Source organism: Nuphar pumila, chromosome 8, assembly GCF_984573655.1.
Source record: "Nuphar pumila chromosome 8, dmNupPumi1.hap1.1, whole genome shotgun sequence".
Taxonomy (NCBI): Eukaryota; Viridiplantae; Streptophyta; class Magnoliopsida; order Nymphaeales; family Nymphaeaceae; genus Nuphar; species Nuphar pumila.
Genome location: NC_143256.1, coordinates 81,796,940 through 81,823,677, shown reverse-complemented (window position 1 = coordinate 81,823,677; position 26,738 = coordinate 81,796,940). Strand labels below are relative to the sequence as shown.

The following is a 26,738-nucleotide window of genomic DNA, read 5'->3' as shown; positions in this document are numbered from 1 at the left end:
TTAAGAGTGAATCCAATGCTTGCACCCTTCTTATCATGTGCATCATTAGTGCACATGTTCACTTCTTCAGGTGCATCTTTAATATAGATGTTCACTTCTCCATAACTTTCCAATGATTGAGATACATCATCTTCACTGCAACCAGATAGCTCATCACTGTCATAAGCAAGATATCAATTTGCGTTAGCCAGCGCATACGTTTACTACAATTTATTCAAGATGCATATAACAACAGATACTAATTAGTTAGGCAAGTCAAAGAAATGATTGAATGAATCACAATATAAAAGCAACAACAATTTGTTATTTTCTTATATTGTGCATCGAGTTGTTATTTACCATGCTAATAAAAGAAACAATTTATCATATATGTGTTGACGATAGTGATTCATGTGACAATGATTTAATTATATCTACGACGTTGTAAAGCGATCTCAATAGAAATTGCTAAATGAGCAGCGATTTGAATACGCAAATCTCCACCGCAAGCGCGTAACAATATAAATTCTGCATTCACACGTTTTTAAATCATACTATAAATATCTTACAAATCGCTATAAAAAACACATAATATCTTACAAATCGATATACATATCACATAATATATTACAAATCGATATGGCAATTCAGCATAATAGCTTACAAATTGATATTAACAAAAAAAATAATATCTCACAAATCGGTAGAATGTTACTACAACTATGATTTGTGATACATTGCATATATTGAGTGACTAGATGATACCGGATGGGGTAGAGGCCCTTTCTCGCATCTGTAACCAAGCATTCTTGTCAATATGTCCCAGCGTCCTACAAATATCTTTAATTTTTCAACATTCGAAAAGCCAACATCCACCTGTAATAACAAAACAATGCCTTAATGGCACTCACGATGATATACGTTCTTCAGCAATAGCATGATGACATGGAAAGGTACTCACGATGCCTTAATGACACTTGTTGGAATGTTTGTACATCATTGCTTTTTTCCATATTGTCAAACAAAAATGAAGAAGAAGAGAAGACTGTAAAAAGAGATGGCCGACAAATCCCCCTATGACGCCCACCAATGATTGAACCAGTCGATCGATTTATAGTTATCTCCACAAGGTAGGAACGAACCCAGAAATGTTTTATAATACAAGGCAGAAATGAGAAGGCGACAATGTGTTGTAACACAAGCTAAAAACCAAGGCGATAACCTGGACTTGTGGGAATGTACAAAGCTATTTACGGGAGGACATCTCTGTCAAACACATATCTATCTTACGGGAGGACATTTCCGTCAAATGCATATCTATCTTTTTTATATGTTATTTATCTTTTTTATGTGTTATTTTATTATAAAATCATCATGGGTAACATTGGCATATGAATTATCATGGGTCCCAAGATATTCCTCCATACACCCCTGAACACGAATCTGTCTTCGGGGGAGAACACACAACCCCCTCTCTATGGCTACAACTTTCCATCCTCTTGGCTAAGAGGACCCTCCTGCTAGGGCTTTCAACAGGTCTACTCTTGTCTCAATGCATAGACATGTTCTTTTCCGTCAGTATCTGCCAAAAAAAGCCCTTTTCTGGTAGACCAATCGTATGGTTGAGGTTGGCCTTTGACATTCTCTCCTGCATCGGACAATACTGATGAGCACCATGGTTTATCTTTATTATGTCTAGTCTGCATGTTTCTCTCCTAGTATACAATTAGGGGCGTCAAATGGTCGGGTTTGGTTCTGACTCAGGTAGAACCAAACCTGGCTCTAATTTTTGGCTATGGTATCGGGTTTGAACTTGGGTCTAATCGGACTCACCATAAGAGAAACCATACCTGGACCTGAGAAAAACTATATGAATCATACTCGGGCTATACCTAATAAAATAATATGTTTTATCATTTTTACATTGAAAAATTATGGGTCTTAATAAAAAATTGGGTCTGATATAAAATTTCACAAACTATACCCGTCTCCTTGTATTGATCCAACATTCGGGTCCAGACTTGAGTATTCTTTTTTATCACCATTCCCCGACCCTATAGGGTTTGGAACGGGTCAGGTCCGGGTAAACTTGCCCCGTTGACACCCCTATATACAATGCAAGGCTTGGGGTTGAATAACATTAATTGATTAATGCTAAGAGTCGTACCTTCTTAGATGAGGGATCCCAATTTTCAGTCTCATATACAAAGAAAAGATGCTAGCCTCTGACATATGATATAGAGGATCCTATTATGATTTTAGCAGTCCAACTGATGCATTTAGATGGCTAGGATCAGTTCACATCTAAGTGAGAATGTGACTAATTCTAACCATTGGTTGGATAGCTACAATTAAATGCAGAATGGATAACGAAGCTCCATAGGTAGCAGTCCTTTAAAAAAATGAAAATGGTGATGATGACAGCATGAGATATTGCGGTTAATTTTGCAAAAACTGCAATATTTTAATCACATTTTAAATAGCCAAAAAATTATCATGTCATTATCATTTATGCGAGAATGTCTAGATTTTGTCAAGATATTTACCATTAGATCAGCTATTTGTTTGAAAAAAAAATGATGCTCTTTTTATATATTTTATATTTTTATTTCTTCATACACATCTATTTTGATAATATGTAATTTTTTTATTTTTACTGATAAAAATGCAAATAAAATGAAATTTTTTAAATCTTTCACAAGAATTTGGTTGTCATTTGGTCGTTTTAATAAACTTTTCTCACTATGGTACAATTGATGTAAAAATTTAGCAAATTGGTGTAAGCTGCATCATCGACATCCTTTGATCAGTTTGAAGTGATTTTTTACTCTTCACAATAAGGCAACCTCTTAGGAGCAAAGAAGAGTGGAGTCCAAGTATCAAACTCCACGTCCTTCAGTTTAAACACCTTAAGCTACCACACTTAACAAGAATTAAAATAGAGAAGATGTGACCTCGTGGGCAGCAGCAACGACAACAGTAGTCCCAAGCACAGGAACAAAAGACAGTGACAAGCAAAGTTTATGTGACTTCTGCAGAAGAGTTGCAAGAGGATGTTGATGTCATCGAAGGTATAATTTTCATCGCCAAATTTGATGCTAAAGTACTGTTTGATACGAGCGCTACACATTCTCTTGTGTCCACATTGTAACACCTCCAATATTTTATCCCAAAAATCATATAATTTTGTTTTTTGAAACGATTTTATAAAATTACAGCAGAAAATTTAAACATGATAAAAACTTGGCGTATTACTTCACAATCACATCATTTTTCACATATACATCAAACTTAAAAATTAACCATCTATAAATCAAATAAATGTCTATTATATTTAAAATTTAATAACAACAATTCATTTTAAAATTTAAATCAGAGTCTTGAGCATTTATAAATGCTCATAATCCAAAACAGTCGAAAGAGTGGGAAAGGTTTGGTTCGGTCCCTATCGCAATCTCCCGCCATCGCTTGTGAATTCATTCGCTACCTAAAAACAATTAAAATCAATAGGGTCAGACAATTAAGTCTCGATTGAGTAGAGCTATTCAAAATACATAAATTAAAACAAGTAGAAAGGAATTACTTCAATTTATTTTACACATCCAAACAAAATTAAATACATCAAAATTACATACATCAAAATTACATACATAAATCTCTAATATGTCATTCAAGCATACATTCATGAAATCTCTTTCAATCAATCATCCACTTAACTATGAACAATTGAAGATACATGAACAGTTTAAAAATGCATGCACTTACCATTACAGGAGTCGACTGTATGCATGAGTCATTTATTATCTTTAATTAGGTTTTCTTTATTATATGATGCATGCCATGCCTATCTAATGTGCAATCACTTTAGGTTTCAGTTTTTAGCCCTAAGGGTACTAACACAGGCTTAAACCTGGATCGTGGCCATGGTGCAGGTAATATTTTCAAACAAGGGTGGCTTTGGCCTAGCCGAGCCCACCTTTCATCAGTCTTGCAGGTGAGGGATGAGTGTATCAATAGAGCACTCCCAGCACCGTCATCCTTATGCATCATTTTTTTACTCATGAGTTTATATCCTCTACGCTGCAGTCTATTTTTCCTATCTTCGTGGTTGAGAAAGAATAACCTTCTGTGCTCAAAACATTTCTCACGAAGCCAAAAGTATCGCTTGCCCTCTTCTTGCAAGCATCGATCTTTAGTGTTATATGTTTAAACTTTTTAAATTAATTAGTGTTCGCTCCTTCCTGTGCTAGCCTCTTTAGATAAGTCTTAATGAAATGTCCCATCTCCCCACATATTAGGCACGCTCTTGATGCCATGTGGCAAACTCATGTATGTGTCTTCTTGCAGATAGGGCACACCATGGCACTCTATTATAGCCGACTAGTCCCACCCTGCTGCACCTTGGCCTTCTTCACAGGCGGTGCCCTGCTCGACTCGGTTGTGGGTTTCTGGGTCTTATTTGCATTACCCTTCGACCTATCGAAATGTCTAAGTTGAGTCTTCTTAGAAGACTCTCAATCCTCTTGCGATACGAGAACATTCATTACCATGTGTTTGGGGTTATCTTTGGGCTATAAAAAGAATTTAATTTATTTTTTTCACCTAAAGTACTATAGTTATCTCGATGGCCTGGTTGATGTTCTGGAGTTGACTCGTCAGAACTTAAGATCTCAGCCCATCTCGCAGTCCATGCATGTACTTCTTTGCATGAGCCTCATCAATGGTATAGGTGTTTGGGCAGTACTTCTCCATGTATCAAAATCGAGTATACTCAGCCACCTTTATGTTGCCCTGCTAGAGATCCAAGAACTCCTACATCTTGCTATCTCTAGCAAACTAGGGGAAGTAGGTATCGAGAAACACCTCAAAAAATTATGCTCAAGTAAGCACCTGTCTCTGTGCTAATGTGAAGTGCACCTCTCAAACCATCTCCTACCAACTCTTAGTGTCGTCGTGAAGTCAATAGGTGGCGAAGGCAACCTGCCTCTCTATGGAAACTTCAAGGATGTCAAAGATTTTGCCTATGGCACAAATCCACTCCTCGGCAACGTTGAGGTCCTCCTTCCCAGTAAAGGTTGGGGGACTCAGTTTCATGAAGCACTTATAAGACACCCCATGGTTCGAAGCATTTGGCACCTTATTGCCATCAGAGTGATGATTGTTTTCGTTGCTATTAACCTCGTTATTCTTGAAGTTCTGGCAAGTAGCGGTCAACATAGCGAGGACTTCCAAGATGAAATCTCTTTGTGCAGTCCATCTTGTTGGTTGTCATGCGGCCATCTACAAGAAATTTACTTTGATATGAATTTTTATGTTTACACAAACAAATTTTTTGTTTCTAATGATGTCCCTATTTGGTATCTAAGTTCAGAATTTGCACAAATCATAAAATTTTAAACATTTCAAGAATTACTTTCATAGCAGTACATAAAAATAAAAAGGAATGCACTTATCAGACGATGTTGGTCAGTTAGATGAGTTTAAGCCAAATTTTCCCTTCTACTCTAATACCAAGTTATAACAACCAAAAATTTTCATCCTGAAAATCATGTAAAAAATATTTTTTAATGGTTTTACAAATTGCAGTGAAAATTCAAACGAAATAAAAGCTTTGGCGTATTACGGATCTATCATATCCTTTTCAAATAAACTTTAAATTTAAAATTGAACATTATCAAATAAATAAATATCCATTACAACTTTGAATTAAACAATATCAGAGTTCTTCAAATTAAATAATATCAGAGTCTTCGAGCACTTGTGAATGCTCGCAATCCAAAACACAATAAAAAAGGAAAAAGATCTAGCTCGATTCCCACCGTAACCTCCCACTATCATGTGGTCTTTTATTCACTACCTAAAAACATTTAATAATAATAGGGTCAGACTAATAAGTCCTCAATAGAAAAGTGATATTCAATACTTATAAATTAAAACACGCATGTAAAAGATTATTCCAATACTCACACGTCCAAACATCAATTAACATGCTAAGGATACATACAATGCAATGCTTTACAGGACTTTCAATCATTCATTTACATAATTTTTTCAATCAAAAGCAATCACTTAACCATAAGCATTTAAATATGCATGAGAAGTTAAAAATGCATGCACTTACTATTGCAGAATTCGAACCATATGCATAAGTGACTTTTTATCTTTAATTAGGTTTTCTTTTTAAATGATGCATGCCATGCATAACTAAATACACAATCACTTTAGGTTTCAGTTTTAGTCTTGTGGGTACTAACATAGGCTTAAACTTGGATCAGGATCATGACGCAGGGGTATTTTCATATAATTGCAGCTTTGGTTTGGCCAGGTATCTTTCACCAGTTCTACAAGTGAGGGATGAGTGTATCGAGAGAGCGCTCCCAACACTGTCATCTTGATACATCAGTTTTTCACTCATGAGTTTCTTTCCTCCACGCTGCAGTCTAATGTAAAGGATTTTCTTATCTTCATGGTTGGGCAAGAGCAACCTTCCATGCTAAAAAATAGTGACCACGAAGTCGAAAGTACAGTTTGCCCTCTCTTTGCAAGCATCAAATTTTAGTGTCACGTGATTAAACTTTTTAAATCCATTAATTTCATGCAACATACACTTATAAATCCGATTTAAGGATCCAGCCTCTTTCGGGCCCATGGATGCACATTCTTAAAAATACATATTTCATGTATCATTGCACTATATTTTTATTTCATTTTTTACTTAAGCATACATTCATCATGAGGCAATTATCATAACAATTAAATGCATCCAACTATTCACATTATCATGCATATGTTATTCATTTCAATATCAGCATTCATAAACAATTAAACAATTTATATTTGATTACAAATCAAACTCTTTTTGTCATAATGGCCAATTAGTGCATGAGAACTTCATTTAATTTGTGTCTCATATTGGGCACTCAATTCCTGCATAAAAATTATTTTAGCAGTAGATATGCAGTGTGACACAATTTGCAAAATCATACTAAAAAACCTTAGGGACATCACACATATTTGCTAACCGAGCCTTTAGCTGGTTCAGAATCCATTGGATCTCAATTCTGTCTGAGTGTTACAACTGTCACAGAAAAGCTCACAGTATGCAAACATAGTTGAAATTTTGACATGTAGAAAAATTTGTCAGCTTTTCGATGCCATAAATCGTTCATAAAAGTTTCTCCGTATGAGGGAGATATGACTAGTTTAGTGCAAACCCTATCGGATCCACAAACCGTTCATAAAAGTTTCTTTGTATGAGAGAGATAAACAAAGAGGTGCCACATAGGATAGGATGGCCCACCTATGGACCTGTACCATTTTATGTAGTGTGATTAAATTCAGATTTCCATTCCACCCTTTTTCCTTATTTTATAAATTGGTTTTATTTAGTATTTTGGATTTAAAAAAATTCAAAACTATATTTTAAGTTTAAATGAAATGACTCTAAATATAAACTAAATTATTTTCAAATGCATATGAAATTCCTTTAAACACTAATTTATCCAAATTATTTAAGTTCTTTTCTAAAATGTTATTTTCTCAAAAATGCATTTTGAAGACGATTTTCACTAAGGTCGATAGTACCCATTGTCGTTTTGAGTAATTTATTTTTTTCTAAGTCCTAATCTAAGACCCAATCTATTATAATAACATGTATTATCATCATTTAAATTTTTATTTATAATAATATTCACGAAGACTTACGAAAATTCCTCAAAAAATGTGGGCATTACATCAGTTCAAGAGGTCCCACCTCTGGATTGGGCTCAATCCTTTGATTTTGGTTTGACTTATCCGATCCAAACCCAAACCAAACCTAATCAAACTGGACGGAGCTCCAGCTTAAATCCAGACTGGGTCAAGACCAGGCCCATATATATTTTGAATATGGATTGGGGTTAAACTAAACCCATCTCCATCAAACTCTGATCCAGTATCCGACCCAACCTATTTTAAGTCCAACGATCCAATATCCTTTTGATTCGGTTGTGATCCAACTGGATCCTTACCAAACCTATTATCTTGGCCACCCAAACTCAGTTCCAACCCGTGAACCAAACCAAACCATAGTGCAAACCCTATTGAATCCAGTTGACCTTGGACCTATCATAACCCACTTTGATTCTATTAAGATTAACTATGATCGGGTTGATTCTACTTGGATCCAGTGCATCTTAAGATGAATATTTTTTGTTTGAGCGATGTTATAGACAAAGACCCATTTGGTTACATGCTACACCAGCCGGTGGAGGATCGGTTCTTCATTTTGCATTTGTGTGAGAATTCTTCGGATTGGATCACACCAGTACTAGTGGATTTGTGCCTTGAGGAGGATCTAATAGATCATTATTTCTTACAGCTAGAGCGCAACTGGAAGAAGCGTAAGTGAAATCAATACTTGAGAGCAAGTCTTTCTCCAACCTAGGGAGAATGATGCAGGAATAGAGCTGATGACCCAAGCCCATAAAGATCCATTTGAATCTAATTTAGTTTAGAGCTTTTTATTTTGATTTCTTATTTAATATTAGATTTTTATGTAATGGATTTATTTCGGATCCAAAGTAGACCTAAGGTTTACTGTGTTTCCCTATAATACTCATTATAGGAATTTCTGAAAGGGTTTGATTAATGAAATTAGTATTTTTCTTGAGTTTATGCATTATTTCTCCTTATTTTTCATTGTTTCTGCTTTCATAGCCTAAATTCAGTAAGAGTAGCGTAATTTTATCGTAAATCGAGCACCTACCCACTAGGCAGTTGCTCGGAGCCCTTGTGGGCCACCTAATAGCAGTTCATGCACCAAAGGAAGTTATGTTCAACATAAATAAACAGAAAAGATATCGATGATTGGAGCAATGGCAAGGATCAAATGATATTTTAAGCGTTAAAAGATGAATATTATTTACCTCTAAATCATTTCATTGCTCAGATTGAATGGCGTAAGTTGGTGTGAGTCTATGATTAACAGTCAGGTAAGGCAAATTGTCTTCCCGTCACACTGGTGCCCATCCTGCATAGCAATCTTAAACTTTAATTACTAGACCAATGAAACGCCAAATACGGACAACAATCTAGAGGGTAAGTTTATTCATCAGGTCCCACTTGCCAAGGAAGAGTATTGCTAAGCCTACAAGCTCATCCGGTAAGGGCGATTCGTGAATGTCACCAAGTTGATGGAATATCCGAGAGTTCGAATCCCACAGGCACATCCCTTGCCGCAAGGCCAAAAGTGGGACAAGGGGTTTTACGCCTATGAACTTATCAGTCATCCAAAGAAAATGGATGAGGATTGCTAATGTCAGATATTTGGAACACCACAAACCTTCTAAAAGAGAATGGCATCCTATTTTGCTGGTTAGTGTCATGGAGTTAGCCACTTTTAGATGGGCAAAGATTAGATCTATATGCCGCATATTGTAATGTACAATTAAGTTTTCATCTTTTCAAATTAGATTTCTTATGTTTAAGAACACGAAAGGCCGCAGCAACTGATGCTCTTGGATGGTTATATGGTTGTAGAATCATAGATTTGGATCATGAGTTTATAACTGATTCAAACCAAGGAATCAGGAAGAGAATCAGTAAATCCTAATATGTTAAATTACTGTTTTTTCTGCTATTCTTTGAATGAGTAAAGCAATCCTCTCTTCTGAAATCTTACATACTGCTTTATGAACTGATATTTTCACCGGGGAGGAGGGAGGGTTCGCTGCACGGATGTATTCTACATGATTGATTTTATAGGAATAAACTATTACATCCTTTAATTCTCACACATGACTAGGTTTTCATATAATTTAAAAATCAATGGTCCAAAATATAAGTAGGTTTTCCAAGGGATTGAAAATCAAGAGTCTAAAATTTTCACAGATATTCAACCTTCAAAAATTATATTTTTCGTCAAAATATTATGATCCAGTGTCGATCCCTGACATATGGACCATGCCAAACACATATGCAGGGTAGGAGTTAAGAAGGAAAAAAAAAGTACGTAAATTTCCTAGTACATATATAATTCGCGTGTATATTTTCACCACCCTTCTTTGAATATAGCAAGAGATCGGTTTTTCCTTTTTTCTTTTTCAATAATCAACATTGGGTGTAGCACTTGTTTGGGTTCGAAACTGAGATCCTTATGTTAAGATGGTGCAAATCTATCCAGTCCGGCTATCTTGTTCCACCCAGCAATAAAATGATCTTGCCATACAACTTGTTGGATAAAAGACATGGTCGCACAATCCCTACCTTTGGGAGGAATCATTTTCTGTGTGGTTCACATCATTTGCAGCATTAAGGGCATAAAGTAAATTGGTATGTACAAACCTCAACCAAAATCATGCTCTCAACAGAACAGTAAGCCTTTCTCATGGTTAAATTAATGATCATTTGTCAATGAGACTAGAGGTCCTAGTTATTAGAAAAATTCAATCTAGGGGCACAAATAAATTGGTAGGCAAAAACCCCAACCAGCTTTATCCATTCAACAGAAAGATGAACCGGCTTCCTTCATAGCCAAACTAACAACATTTGTCAATTGTGACTAGTGAAGGCCTGGTTATTAGAATCTCTCTCTCTCTCTCTCTCTCTCTCTCTCTCTCTATATATATATATATATATATATATATATATATATAAAGTGGTAGCTGCTTACCCTTTTTATCCTAGCCTACCATGAGTAAATAGGTGTTTCCGGGTTGTTTTTGGCAAATCTGACCCTGCAGATGTGTTCAGCATGGTCGATTTGCTAGGAAATGATACTTGAATCATGTTTTTTCGATAAAAATATAACTTTTAAGTATTAAATATTTTTTAACATTGTAGACCGTCAATTTTTAAATCTTATAGAATCCTACCTGTGTCAGAATCGGACGATCCAAATTCTTATAAAATCAAGCATGTAGATCACATCTGTAGGGTCTGATTTTAGAAAAAATAAGAAGAAAAACCTCTTTCAAAGCGGTAGGCATGAAACGTAGGCATGAAACGGATATATATATTATAACTGTCCAAACCAAGGAAAATTCAAAATCTACAAACAAGTACTCGGATGGCTCTCCTTTATCAAGTGAGTTTTATAAATTAAATCTTAAATATTTTATCTCTACAATATATCTAATGTAGAAGATGTTTTAGACTATGATATTTAATATTTTAGACTTATATCTTAATAGCATAAAAAATCAATAGCCCATAGTCATAGTGACAACCATTTGTTGGTAAATCTTGGCCAGCTAAATTCTTGCGATAAATTAAAATTTTTGTTTCTCACATTTTTCAGCAAAAAAGGAAAAATTTTAAATTAAACAATAAAAACTATTTAAATTTTTTATAAATTAAAATTTTCAATTTTTTTATTCCTGGAATTTTATTGGAAAATAACGGTCATCCAATTTGTAGCATTATTTTCACGTTTTTCAAAAAACATGCCGATATTTGTCACTATGCTCAAAGTACACCAAAATTTTACAATACAAGAAATTGGATGTTTTTGTTGCACATATTTCTTGGCAAAAAACAGAGAGACTATAATAAACACTTTCATAACAAGTTGACAAGGCGAGATCCCGGTTCTAGGTTATAGTAACTACTTTTTCAAAATATCATAGGGACCACAGTGTCCTTGAAAGTGGCCCACAACCATTCAATACCTGAGATAATTTATTGCCACCTTTTTACCTCTTACTAACGCAAGCAAACTCTTAACCCCATGCAATTATGAAAAATTAAATTGGAAGCAACCTAAACTCCCAATAATGCAACCTATAAGTTGCAAAGACCAACTGCAGAACCTCTACTTCAATCTTGTTGCACAATGCCGAGTTGAACCCAGCTCCATGAATATTTTCCCTTCATGAACTCATCTCAAATTTTCAAAGCATCAGAATTTTGCTTCTTCACCCAACATTTTTCAACTCCATCTCAGTCTTCCTTTTATGACCCTTTACTGTCCTGTTTGCATCCCATTTCCTAGTTCATCACTTCCAAACAGTGGTGCCCTTCTCTACCATGGCAGCAACTCATTATAGCTTCCTGCATCAAGGTATTTATCCCCCCAAAGGAATATGTTTATTGGTGTCAAATTCCATCTTCAGAGTAGTCATTTACGTCCCTTCTTCACTCACTTTCTCCCTGATAGCAGAAGCTGCCACCATCAAAGCTCTTGCAGACACTTACAGTGGAGTCAACCCAAGTACACAAATGCAACCAGTAAGAGAAAGATGGGATATTTGGTCGAAGCTGCTTCATACATATTTTTGGGAATTGTTGGTTGGTTCTGGGTTGACATTCATGTTCTACATCCTCATAAAGGGTACCAGCATTTTGTTTAGGACTAAATATTTGTTCCACAGCATGGATTTCTTGGTTAATTATAGGAATCATTGGGATTCCCTATCGCATTGGCTTTGCTAACATCATGATCTTGTGTAGTTTGGCAAATGTGTCCACTGTGCTGTAGGTTGACTGCGTGGCCTTGGTTACAGCTACGAGTCTGCTAGAGGGTCGGAGGCAGACAGCTCTCATGATGGCTTTGTTGAACAACATAACCTTGAGGTTTGTTGAGGGCATATTTGAGTAAATAGTGTGCAGAGGGATTGGGATATGTGAATTTCTCCTGCTAGTTTCTATGTATTCTTCAGTTCTTGTCATGGAGACCATAATGAATGGTGTCTTTTATTTTACCTGCAAACTTATTCCTTCCCAACTTGTTTGATAAGAAAATGAGAAAGAAAAACCTCACTAAGATGAGGAAATACTATTTGCTCCCCATATATGTCCAATCTCTGTAGCTTGTATGAAAAAGTTGAGGTTCTCTCTCTCTCTCTCTCTCTCTCTCTCTCTCTCTCAAAACACGAAGAAAAGAACAGACAGCATGTCGGTGTCATCTCAGTAGCGTTCTGCAGATGAGTTGCTGCATTCTTCTTCATGGGTTAGACGTCATGAAAACAATTCATAAACACCAAATAGTATTCTTGCTATATGATTAATTAGGTTGATATTTGCTATCTCAACAGCACCATACTTCACTAGAAACCACCATTTTCATCTTTCTTTTTACCTTTTGAAGGTCAAACTCTATGGATATGATCTACATGATTTATTTAATCAAAAACATGATTTAGATCCACTTGTGTATGCAGGACTTTTAAGCGTTTCACAATCAACATTTTTACAGTGCACCAAAATCACATTTTTACACCGAAAACATAATAAAATATGTGTAGCTTGTCACCCTTCACCGTGATTGTAATGTTGGGTCGTGTGTTTCACCGTCGGTCCGGAGTCGTCGGCGCCTTAGCCACCAGCCGGTCGGAGCCCCTGCAAAAACAAAACACACAGAATGCATACCTGAGGTGACCATTGCCGGAGAGCGGAGGATGTTGTCGGTGAGGGGTTTCCTTCAACTCAGCCGGTCTGCAGCCACCACAAGCGCAGGCCTCCGAATGTCACCGGTGAGTCGACATTTTTCCCTCTTACACTGTGTTTTTCACTGTATACACAGTTTTGTTTTTCCACATTTTCCCCGTATGAGGTTGCTCATGAAACCTCCTTTTTATAGATACAAAATGGGAACGGTTGTGTAACCGTTCCCCCTTATTTGTGCACGTTTAACGAAAGGAGCACTTTATGTGGGGAAACGTTACCCACATCATGGGTAACCACCACCAACGTGGTGGTTTAACCCAACATTCTCCCACTTGTTACGACAATAAACCCTTTAACCATAAAACCGTATGGGAATAACTTGATGAATAGAATGGCCTTTTTATTCTATTTTATAGGTCCTTAGTTGAATCTATAATCCTTATGAGATCAACAACCACCATAATGAGAATAAAAAACTGAAAGTGATTACTTTATTTATGTGCATATGTCAGAAAGAGTTTAACAATCCCATCTTCATTACATGTTCGGAATATAATCCCGGTGCTAGCCCTTTAGTAAGAGGATCAACGATCATCTCTTTGGTACCAATATTGACAATATGCACTAAATGATTCTTTGTCCTTTCTTTAATAACAAAATACTTCAATTTCATATGCTTACATGATGTAGTACTTTTGTTGTTGTTCGAAAAGGACACCACAGCTTCATTATCATAGTAGACCTTCAACGGCTTCCCAATGGAATCGACCACCTTTAACTGTGATATGAAGTTCTTTAACCATATAGCCTGCGAAGTAGTCTCGTACAATGCAATAAATTCTACTTTCATGGTGTGGACAGCAGTGGTCGTCTGCTTCCCACTCCTCCAAGAGATTGTGCCCCCAGCAAGTAAGAAGACGTACCCAGTAGTAGACTTTCTACTATCAAGGCATTCTCCTAAATCTGCATCTGAGTAGCCAATGACCTCGAGGTGATCAACTTTATGATACGTCAACATATAGTCTTTTGTCTCTTGCAAGTACCGCAAGACTTTCTTGGCAGCCTTCTAATGAGGTAAACCTGGGTTAGACTAAAATATGTCAAGCACCCCTACTGCAAAAGAAATATCTGGTCGAGAACATGTCTGCGCGTACTACAAGCTGCCAACAACTGATGCATATGGATAAGCACTCATCTGTGCTTTGTCAATATCGTTCTGTGGACAATCCTTTAGGCTCAGCTTATCACCTTTTGATATGGGTGTAGAACTAAGAGAACAATTCTCCATCCCATATCGCTTTAACACCTTATCTATATAGGATCTCTGGGAGAGGCCTAAAAAACCTTTTGCTCTATCTCGACGGATCTCAATGCCAAGAACATAAGCAGCCTCACTCATGTCTTTCATATCAAAATGTGATGCAAGAAACTGTTGTCTCTGAAAGCAACTTTATATCGTTGGTTGCAAGTAAAATGTCATCCACATACAACATCAATATAATGAACTTACTCCCACTTTCCTTAAGGTATATACATTGCTCAATAATATTTTCTGTAAACCCGAAAGTCACAATGACTTGAGAAAATTTAATATACCACTGTCGGGAGGCCCGTTTAAGTTCAAATATTGATTTGTTAAGCTTGCAAACCGACCGATCATTTTCAGATAAACCAAGAGGTTGTTCCATGTATACCTCTTCATTCAGATCCCCGTTGAGGAACGTTGTTTTCACATCCATCTGATGTAGCTCTAAGTCATAATGAGCTACGAGAGCCAAAATTATCCTCATTGACTCCTTAGTTGAGACAGGAGAAAATGTCTCATTATAGTCAATGCCCTCCATCTGGATGAATCCTTTAGCAACCAATCTAGCTTTATGTCTCTCTATGTTACCTTTGGAGTCCTTCTTGGTCTTAAAGACCCATTTACACCTTATGGGCTTTACTCCTTTAGGTAACGTGATAAGATCTCACACTTGATTTTTAGCCATAGGGTCTAACTCTTCTTTCATGGCTTCTATCCAGTGCCAAGATTGTTTGCTTTCAACAGCTTCCATAAAAGTCAACAGGTCATCATCCATATCTATGAAATCATCAGGCTCCTGAAGGTACACCACATAATCAGGATGTATGGCAGATCTCCTAATCCTTGTGGATCTCCAAACAGGTCGTTCTTCAGGCTCAGATTAAACCTGATCATCCTGTTCGTGCTCTTCCGCATTATCCACAATAGGTTCACTTTGAATTTGTGCATTAACAATCGAATGATCAACCACACCATCATTAGAAATAACAATGTGGTATCTTTCGATGTTTTCCTTAACAGGTGACGAAACTGGATCATGTACTTCCTCAAAACCAAGGCTTTGAAGTGCATTTAATCCTACTGAACCATCTTCTAAGAATCTTGCCTTATCTGTTTCAACAATCTGTGGTGAGTGAGATAGACAATAAAACCTATACCCTTTTGATCTTTCTGGATAACCAATGAAATATTCACTGGTTGTTCTTGGATCAAAGGCCTTAATGTAGGGGTTATACAATTTAGCCTATGCAGGACATCCCCATATGTGCATATAAGACAGTGATGGTTTTCTACCTGTCCACAGCTCGTAAGGAGTTTTAGGTAAAAATTTCGTATGAACCTTATTCAAAATATGCACAGCAGTCCTTAAGGCTTCACCCCACAACTTTATGGGAAGTGTTGAATAATTCAACATAGCTCTGACCATTTTTTTAAGCGTACGATTTCTCCTTTCAGCTACACCATTCTGATAGGCACTACCAGGCATGGTATATTGAGGCACAATGCCTTCCTCTTTGAGAAATCGCGCTAATGGTCCTTCCCTTTGCCCTATCTTAGTAAATCTACCATAATATTCGTCACTTCTATCAGACCTGACTATCTTAATAACCTTATCGGTTTGTTTCTCTACTTCTTTCTTAAATTCCTTAAACATCTGAAAAACATCAGATTTTTCAAAGATCAAGTAGAGATACATATACCGAGAATAGTCATCAATAAATGTGACAAAATACTTTTCACCTGTGTAACAGGGGGAAAACGGTCTACATACATCCGTATGGACTATCTCCAATATCTCACTGCTGCGTTTGACACCCTCTTTATATGTGTTTGTATACTTAGCCTTTATGCAATCAACACATGGGTCCTTGTTGGTAAAATCTAGAGATTTCAAGATCCCTTCATTTACAAGTCTCTTTATTCTCTTTTCAGAGACATGACCCAACCTTCGATGCCAAAGCATGTAAAATTTATCATTTGTCAAGCTACGTTTATTTCCAACCAATGTGTATTCAGAAGTCAGAGGCTCCAGAGTTTGGATCTTCACATTCAATCTATATAAACCATCATAAACTGATGCAGAACCAATTTCAATTGAATTTCTGAATATGAACAATTTGGAATTTTCAAACTTAAAACAATATCCAAATTTATCTAACTTTGAAATTGAAATTAAGTTTCTACTATATGATGGAATATAAAAGACATCATGAAGATCTAAAACTACGCATGTATCCAGAGTAATCCTGTAGGTTCCAACACCCTTCACATGTGAACGCATCTTGTTTCTTGAATAAATGCTTTTCTCATGCATTGTTGGTTCCCTTCTGCTCAGGAACAGTTATAGACATTTGAAAATATGAACAGTAGCACCAGAATTAATCCACCAGCTATTTTCAAGAATTTGTAATAAATTACATTCATGAGAAACTAATGACAAATTACCTCTCTTTTCCAACCACTTCTTGTGCTCTAAGGAATCTACCTTCATGTGTCCCTTCTTCTTAAAAAAAACACCTTATGGGAGTAGAGTCAGATTGCTTGTCTTGTGATGACTTATTCTCAGTTGGCTTCTTCCTAGCATTCTTTTAAATACATTCTTTCTTGGTCCTACCTTGGATGTATGAGAAGTCATATGTGCACTCTGCACCTTCTCCCCTTTCAACCTCTCTTCTTCTTCAACACACTTGGACATAAGTTCATTGAACGTTCATTCATCATTATGTGTGTTGTAAGAGATTTTGAAAGATCCGTATTCCAAAGGTAAGGACGTTAGAACCAAATGCACTAGGAAAGAATCAGAGATGGTGAGTTTCATGTCATTTAGCTGAGACGTTATGTTCCTCATCTCCAAAATGTGTTGGTGAATGTTTCCCCCTCCAGTATATTTCATAGATATGAGTTTTGACATCAGGGTACTGGCTCTGACATTTTTTGAACTCACAAATTGTGCCTCAATGGCATTCAGAAATTCCCTCACTATTCTGCATTGTGGGATAACACTACGAATATTCTTAGCTACTTTAGATTGCAAAAGCAACAAGTTAAGCCTATTCGAGCGCTCTCACTTCTCAAAAGCAATCTTTTGATCAACAATGCTCTGATCAGTGAGAGCAGCGGGTTCATCTATCCTTAGAGGGCCAGATCTAAATCCATATACCCTAATGTAAAAAGAACAATTTTTTTTTCAATCACTAAAGTTAGATTTATCTAGAAAAGGTATTGAGCTAGAGCCATCTAAAATCACAGAACTAGAAATTGCATGACAAAAGACACGTATCAAGAAGCATTCGTACGAGACTTAACTTTAATGAAAAAAGCAAAAGAATAAAGGCCCTTGATATGCTTATTTTCAGGTGAGTGAAGGGGGTCATGGGAGTCCTACTTTGGTAAGAGTTCCGACACGCGAAACCACTTCGCCTACCGACCATATTCGATAAAACTAAGGTTCTTGTGAAGTTAGACCATCAACACAAGGTACCTTTGGATACACATGTGTGATGTATCTCGATACATTTACCTTATTCTACCCTACTTAAATTTCAAACACGATAAAACTACCTTTGGGTCGTTTATCGTTTCATAAATATAAGTACAACAATAATATTGGCTAAAACCATATGATAGTATAAAATTTTGATAACATACGTGTATTCAGTCACTTTGGTGACATGAATTTACTAAGTCATCTAGCTATCCTTAATGCCAATATTATACACACATTTATACATGCATAATTACAAATAAATGCATGAGCAATAACTCAAGCCAAACTTAAATGGGTAAAACCTTGGGCCTTCAAGTAGGAACCGGTTTGAAAGCACTCTGAACTGGTCTGAAACAGCCCCGAACCGGTCATCCAAGGGTCTGAACCGGTTCTGAACCTTATGAACCGGGTCAAGTATGAACAAAAGTTCATAAAAACCTTATAACCATATGCAAAGATCTTTGTATTTTCTTATATGTAAGAAAACAGGGTCTTAGCATCTTGAAACCGGTCAAAAATGGCTCTGAACCGGTCCCGAAAGGGGGCCGAATCAGTCCCTGATTCGGTTCAGGCCAAATAGTGCCTGGACCCTACTGGATCTGGGTCGGACCCGACTGTAACCGGATCCGGGTCAAACGCGGTTGGAACTGAATCCGGATCGAACTCGGTAAGAACCTGATATGGGTCAGACCCGATAGTAACTGAATCTGGGTCGGACACGGTATTAACTGGATCTGGGTCTGACCCGATAAGGACCGGATCCGGGTCAGACCCGGTTGGAACCGAATCCGGGTCGGACTCGGTATTAACTGGATCTGGGTCAGACTCGGTAAGAACCGGATACGGGTCGGTCCGGTAGTAACCGAAGTCAGGTCGAACCCGGTATTAATTGGATCCGGGTCTGACCCGGTAAGGATCGGATCCGGGTCAGACCCGGTTGGAACCGAATCTGGGCCGGACCCGGTAAGAACCGGATCCAGGTCAGACCCGGTATGACCCGATCCGGGTCTGACCCAGGATTTTAATTGGATCTGAGCCAGACCAGAGTGGGTCCCCACTCGAATCCCAGATCCAATCCAGAGGAGCTTTGTGGATCGGTTCGAGTGGGGCAGGTCTGGATCCAAACCGAGACCCGAAAATCCAAAACAGGTTTAAAATAACCTGAAACACGAAATAGGGTTTCAGAAAACCCCATTTCGCTCTTTCTGCTCCAGATGCAGAGAGAGACGGCTGTCGCCGCCTGTCGGCGACCCACACCGCCTGCCGGAGATGCTCCCTGTCGACGACCAACGCCGACGCCCCGATGGAGATCTTTCTTCGACAAAAACAACCACCCGCCGGCGAATCATGAAAAGCAGAGGTCCGGCGACGATTCCGGCAGCTCCTTAAAGGCGGATGGAGAAAGAAAAGGCCGGTGATGACCTGGCCAACAGAAACCCCCAAAAAAATAATCTTTTGAGGTAAGTCGGTGCCGGCGACTAGCTGCAAAATCGCCCCACAACGATCTGTCATGCCGAACGGCCAGAGCACACCTCACAGCGGATGCAGGGTGTGGGCCCATAACCCATTGTTGGGGGAGTTGCACCGCCGGTCCGGAGTCGCTGGCGCCTCAGCCACCAGCCAGTCGGAGCCCCTGCAAAAACAAAACACACAGAATGCGTACCTGAGGCGTCCATTGTCGGAGGGCGGAGGATGTTGTCGGAGAGGGGTTTCCTTCAACTCATCCGGTCTGCAGCCACCACAAGCGCAGGCCTCCGAATGCCACCGGTGAGTCGACCTTTTTCCCTCTTACACTGTGTTTTTCACTGTATACACAGTTTTGTTTTTCCACACTTTTTCCCATATGAGGTTGCTCATGAAACCTCCTTTTTATAGACACAAAATGGGAACCAAAATGGGAACGGTTGTGTAACCGTTCCCCCTTATTTGTGCAGGTTTAACGGAAGGAGCACTTTATGTGGGGAAACGTTACCCACATCGTGGGTAACCACCACCAACGTGGTGGTTTAACCCAACATATAATGTCCTGCTCATTCCACTCCGTGCCAAGTTACCATACGATGCTACCTCCAAAGGGCCATTCCTAATAAACTAATCAACTTGAACACATCCATGGGATCAGATTGAGTAAATGAAACTCGCAACCATGACTTTCAACCAGATACTATGGTTCAGTCAACTGCACCAAATATAATACTGCTCATATATATACACACAGTATTCTTGCCACCCGAAAAAAGGATTTGAACTGCCAAATTAAATGGATCAGACAATGAGAATGCAAACTTCATGTCCACAAGTTTGTGATCAAAACAAAAGAATGCCGTTGTGAAGGGTGAGAGTACCTCAAAAAAATGAGAATGAATTCCCAATGATGCAATTGGAAGCCATGTAGGATGATGAATATATCATGAAAGCCCCATCTCGTGTATGAGATTGTTTCAGGACAATATGAAAGGAAAGAAGGCTGCTCTACTTTGTGAAGCAAGCCCTTATAACCAAGAATGATTTAGTTAAAGGGTCAAACTGCAGGCAAGATACACCACTCCACCTCAAAGAATGGCATAACTGAAAAAATATATACACCATGATAACCTACTCGTAAGCAGTATTTATTAATAGCAGTATGCTACCCAAGCAACAAAACATTATATAAAAAGACTAGTCGAGTGGTAAAAAATTATACACAATTATGAGTTTTCAAACTTGTGTAACAGGTACAGTAGAACAGGGGCTTCCCAGTCTCGGCATGCTGAAATTGATAAGGACGAGTAAAATCATCATTCAACTTCCCAAATTTCATGTTTGCCATTCTTCAACTCTCAGCTTAAGAGCTTCCACCTTTCTTTCACCAACTCCTGCAAAACCAAACATTTCCAGTCGTTCTCCTCCCCCTTTTTCTTTTTAAGCCAATAATGGTTACAGCTCAATAGATCATGCTTTTGTGCCATGTGTGTGTGTGTCTTTGCGCGCGCGCGCGCAAGAGAGAGAGAGAGAGAGAGAGAGAGAGAGAGAGAGAGACATGGTCATATAAACACACAGAGATGTGTGTGTGGGGTGGGGGGGCTAATGCTTAACCTAGAGCAATAAGACATGAATATCATCTCAAGTGCAATCTCTTGAACAACAATTCTAAATCATTATAATTGAAAACATCAAAGAATTAAACTAAGTTAAAATGAAAATGTAATGTAACTCATGACAAATATAAAAGAAAAAGAATGCAAGTAATTACAAAATAAGCAATCAAAATCATAAAAATAAATAAATAAAGTTAATGGCACAATGTTGATTGTGTCCAACACTAGTTTGACTGTGTCCATAAACTGTCCTGGTGTGTCCAAGTGTTGTGTCATGTCGACACAGGACATGCATGCTAAGTGAAGTGTCTGTGTGGCATAGCAAGGGAGTTCATTGTAAACTTTTGCGCCATGGTCCTTTAACCTGTGGTTTCAAAAGAAAAAAACTCGATATGACCAGGTAATCAGTAATGACTCCGACCACGGATAAATCAAACTTGGACCACAGAATGGAAGAGTGAGTTGGAGGCATACTGAGTAATGGACTATGTCAAGATTGAGCTTTTATCACTGTATTTCCCTTGCATCCTACAAATTCAATCTTCATCTCAAAGTTCATCCATGACACCCGGCACATACTGCAAGCTTCAACATGTATCACACAAGGGTAGAAAATAGCTTGATTGAGTATATAAAGATCATTTCAAGATGCCAGTATACACTTAGAAGCAATGGTTGAAGATGAAGTGATCATACTCAGTAAGATGAGAAAATGTATATTTCATGGATTAAAGACTGCTTAGATATGAAAAATAAGCATAAGCCTCCACAGGCTTTTGTTTTCTTTTCCAAATTCATCAATGATAAGCTGCACTCTTTTATACGAAGTTAACAAAGAGCACTTATATGTCTAGCATCATCAAGAAAATATATTCCACACAGCCAAATGAGTAGGGCTCTTAAGACCAGTTATCTGAAGCATTATAGAGAATCCTTGAACTAGATGCAGACTGGATAGAACATAATACAAAATGCGAGAACAAAAGAACATGTTTCCATCATGAGCTAAGTTATCCCTTTCAATTCAAACATAATGGTTGTTTTTTTTTTTTAGGGAATTCAGACATAATGGTTGTTGTCAACAGCTAAAAACATGTTTCCTTAATAGCATGAACAATGTCATACAAAAGTATTTGTTAACATTCCTTTACCAATGTTCCACCAAAAATTCATTCAATATTTATCTCAACTTATTCTGATATTCCATGGATTTCAAAAGGGCTCCAAATAATCAGAAAATGTCTTATTTTGTGGAGAGTTCCACTAATGCACTCAGAATAACATTAACCGCCCATTTATATCACCAGAATGTGCTGCTTAACTGTCTTAAAGATAGGGACTACTTTAGACAGTACAAAATCATATTATGTACTCACTAACTGCAATTGACTACCAAAATTTTTGTTTTCTATAACATCGTATAATATCATGGCAATGTACACTATCATGCTATAAACCAAGTGAAATGGACAACTATCTAGTATATCTAGTGCATATGCACCTTTGGCAAATTATGGGTCAAGGCTAGGTGTCTTTCTCACATGATTATCCACATGCTAACACAACTTGTCTCTATGTATTTATTTTTGTAACTATATGATTAATCGATTACAAGTCGTTGGACATAATAACAAAGTAGTACATAGACTTATGATCATAAACACAATCATATTATAACCAATGTTGTTTGGTCATAAAATTTAAACACTTAAAACTGTGTGGAATGAAATCTACGATATTATCATAGTCACCTGTATCGTTAAAGGTAATTTCTCGGCGAGGGTATTTCTCGGGGAGATTTTCAAAAGTTGATAAATCTCAGGAATATCTCGGGAGTTTAAAAAATTGAAAAAATATAAATAACAACAAAAAAGCTAAGAAAATAATAAGTTTTTCATTATTTTTCTTCCAAAAATATAAAATAAACAAAAAATAGGAAATGCAACTTAAGAAAAAAGAGTTTTTTCCAAAAAAATATTGCGATATTATTGCACTATTTCGTCTTCTGATGATTTTTTGAAAATATCGCGAGATATTACCTTTAATATCGGCTACCTTAAAATATTGGAATTTCTCGCAATATTTTCAAAATATCGTCGATATCGGTGATAGTAGCTATTATACATCATGGTGATCAACCAATACCCCTCCAAAAGTCTTGAGTTTTTACAAGTCCTCCTAGTAAGGTTCCTACTAACCAAAAGGCATATCATCTATATAATCAGGATCGTAATTCAAACTCAAAACCCATAACAAATTTTGTGTATTAGCGGTAATCAATAAAAGAAGCTACACTCAAATTGGGCTAGTTATTTCCCTTTCTACATAAGCAAGAAAAAATGATCTAATCCAAAAAACATGATCAATCAACCACCATACAGCCAAGATCAAAATTGCAAAGATAGGATAACAAAAGTTCATTACTATAGACCATAATAAAAAGGATAGATGTCAAAATCAATAATGGTTACTTAATGAAGCCATTCACACCATGATACCAAACAAAAGAATACAAGTTACAACAACTTTTTTTTCAATAAACACAATTAGAAAAAGCTAACAGAGTTTTTGGATCACTTGCATTAATCCATCACCCATCACAGCAAACTTTTCCAGCATAAATAAAAAAACAATATTACTCCTAGCATGCTTCCAACATTATAGGTTGCCTCAAAATGGTAAAAGCTGAAAAAGAAAAAAAAACTCAAAACTATAATGAACATGAGATTTTCCTCCTCAAATCACAAGAATAACTCCTCAAGGGCAGTAATACGGTTGTTGTGCAGTCTCCAGAAAAGAAGTTATCGTCATGGTGCTGTTGTATGTGCAAAGCCAGGACGATTCAGGGAATCAAAGAAAAAAATGAAGTCTTTGGGAAAGAATCTTCACATGTAGCAGCATAAAATTGTGGGACCTTTTATCCCTCAGTAACTGCACAGTCATGCGATCATTTTCCATTAACAAAGCAACTATCTTTCTAACATCTGCTTGCTACAACATTTGTGAAAGGGATAGTGGAGATAACAGGTTGTCTGTTTGAAGAGTTGATCTCCAGTATCCTCATGAAAAGAAAAACCTGCAATTTAAGCTCCAAATAAAACAAAAACACTATAGCCTGCCAAGAAAACAGTAAAGCAAAGAGTCCCATTAGTTGCCCTTCCAAGCTTAAAACATACAGCTACCAAGGTTGAATAATCCCCACACACCACTTTTAAAATCACAGTTCCAATAATACAACAACATCAATGTAACAAAGATGAACATATAATATCATGCAAAAATTATGCGTACAATTAATATACTATCAAATACCATGCATCCAAAAAACAGAAGAAATTCTTGGCTTAATTTTCATGAATGCACCTGATTGACAACCCCGTGAAACAAATCTTCCCCAAACAAATTCAACAAAGAAGAGAATTCTATAAAGATCAACACCACTAGCACCAATCCGAATGCGCAGTTAAATTTCTTTTTCAAACATTGGAGGAAAACATACATTTTTCTGCTTCACCCGCTTGCACGTGTGACAGAGGCGTCAATATCCTTATCGCCTTGCTTTATCCTGGCGATTTCCGCCTGCGTCCTCTCTAACATCTGCCTCTTCTGCATCTCCAGGTCCCTCTGAAACTCCACCCTCATCTTCTCCAACTCGATCATCTGCTGCCTTTTGCTGTTTTCAATCTTCTCGTAGATCTCCCCAAACCTTTGGATCGACTCAGCCAGCATCCTGAACGATGCGGCATCTTCGTCCTCCCTCTCCTCTTTCGCGCCAGCCCTCGCAGGGTCTGGCCTCACCTTCTTCGGTGGTGGGCAATCAGAGTCGTCATCATCATCCTCCTCCGCGTCCTCATCATTCTCCGACCCCGACTCCGAGCTATCCCCCACCTCGTCGAGGCCGTTCGCCCGGTCCATATAAACCTTAGAATTCGCCAACACATACTCACCGGAATCGATCCCACAGGCCAGCGGCAGCCGGGAGGGCTGAGGAGGGGGCGGAGCTGGGGGCGGGGAGCCAATGAGCGAATCCATCCGCTCGAAGTAGACCCACCGGCTGCTGCCGCCGCCGGACTCGACGAGCTTCGATTTCTCCCTCTTGTACTTCTTCTTCAGCGTGTCGAGCCGGTTCCGGCACTGCGCGTCGGTGAGGCGGATCTTGGCTGCCGCCGAGACGTTTCCGGCGACGCCGAGCCACTCGTCGGAGCGGAGGCTCTTCCGGCCGAGCTGCACGAACCGCTCGCCCCAGACGTCGAGAAGCGCCTGCGTTGCCGCCTCGGTCCAATCGACCGGCGACGGCCGACACGCAAGCACCGCCGGCTGCGATCGCTTCGCCCGAGGGGCGAACTCGTAATTGAGCTTCTCCGGCAGCTGGGCATACTCTCCGCCGCCGCTTCCGCGCGACGCCTCCTCGTCGTCGTCATCGTTGATTCGGGGGATCTGCTGCGGTTTCCGGTGGCGCTGCGGGTCGTCGTCTTCATCGTCTTCTTCGTCGTTGTAGCTGGCGCAGTTGCCGGCAAGGGCAGTGGGATTGCGGACGGGGAGTTTGGGTCGGTGGGAGGAGGATGAGTGATGGTGGTGGCCGAGCGGGTGCGAAGGGTTCGCAGGGTATCGAGCATCGTCCTCTGTATCGTCCATCCCCTGTTTCTGACGACGATCTTGTTTGGTTCGCTTTTTTTATTTATTTACACGGATAAGACCTAACCGCGCTGGCTCTGCCTGTGCAGTTTGGTTGTTTGCTTATTTCATATAAAATAAAAGGACCAAATTAAGGAAGATATTGTGAAGAAAAACTAAAAAAGCATTTATTTTATAGAAAGAAGAGAAGGAAGAAAAAGAAGATCAATGTCCCTAAGTTAAGTCTGAATTTTGGCTTAAGAAAGCTATGTTATTCTGATACTTGATCGTGAAATGTCCCTATACCTGCTAAAGTAGAAATTGTGTTAGATGGAAAGCAACCCAAGAATATCGGCAACATCAAGAGTTTTTTTAAACTAGTAGGATATTATCAATGATTCATTCAAGATTTTTTCAGAATTATCTTAATTATAACAAAGCTTATACACAAGAAAATCAAGTTCAAATGGATAGACAAATGTATAGAGAGTTTTTAAATTTTTAAGACAAAACTCATGATTGCACATGTTTTAGCTTTGCCTTCTGGTCAAGGTGGTTTTGTGGTATATACAAACGACTTTAAAACAAGATTGGTTTGTGTGTTGATGCAAAACGACAGAGTTATATCCTATACATCTCGTCAATTGAAGATACGTGAACGAAATTATCTAACCCATAATTTGGAGTTGACAGTAGTAGTGTTTGTAACTTCCCAAAAATACAAACTTGGAAATCCTAGATTTTTAGAAAAAAAAATTTAAGATTGCGCAAAGCGAAAAATCAAAAGAGAAACTAGTTGAAAATCTTTGAGCGAGTTACAGGCCAAGAGTTTAGCAAAATACAATATGATCTTTCTGTTACAAAATGAGAAACAATGTGATGTACATTTTTTTTACAAAAATTCTCA

General features: G+C 38.1%; 1 protein-coding gene across 1 annotated transcript; it reads right to left on the bottom strand.

The window, feature by feature from the left end:
* Positions 1–20,739: 20,739 nt before the first annotated feature.
* Positions 20,740–25,852, bottom strand: LOC149829999 (trihelix transcription factor ENAP1-like). Its single transcript, XM_090015662.1, has 2 exons — positions 24,717–25,852; positions 20,740–20,995 (listed from the first exon to the last, which is right to left on the bottom strand). Exon 1 carries the CDS (start codon positions 25,850–25,852, stop codon positions 24,728–24,730), a length of 1,125 nt encoding a protein of 374 aa, XP_089871788.1. The 3' UTR covers positions 20,740–20,995; positions 24,717–24,727.
* Between the last annotated feature and the right edge of the window lie 886 nt (positions 25,853–26,738).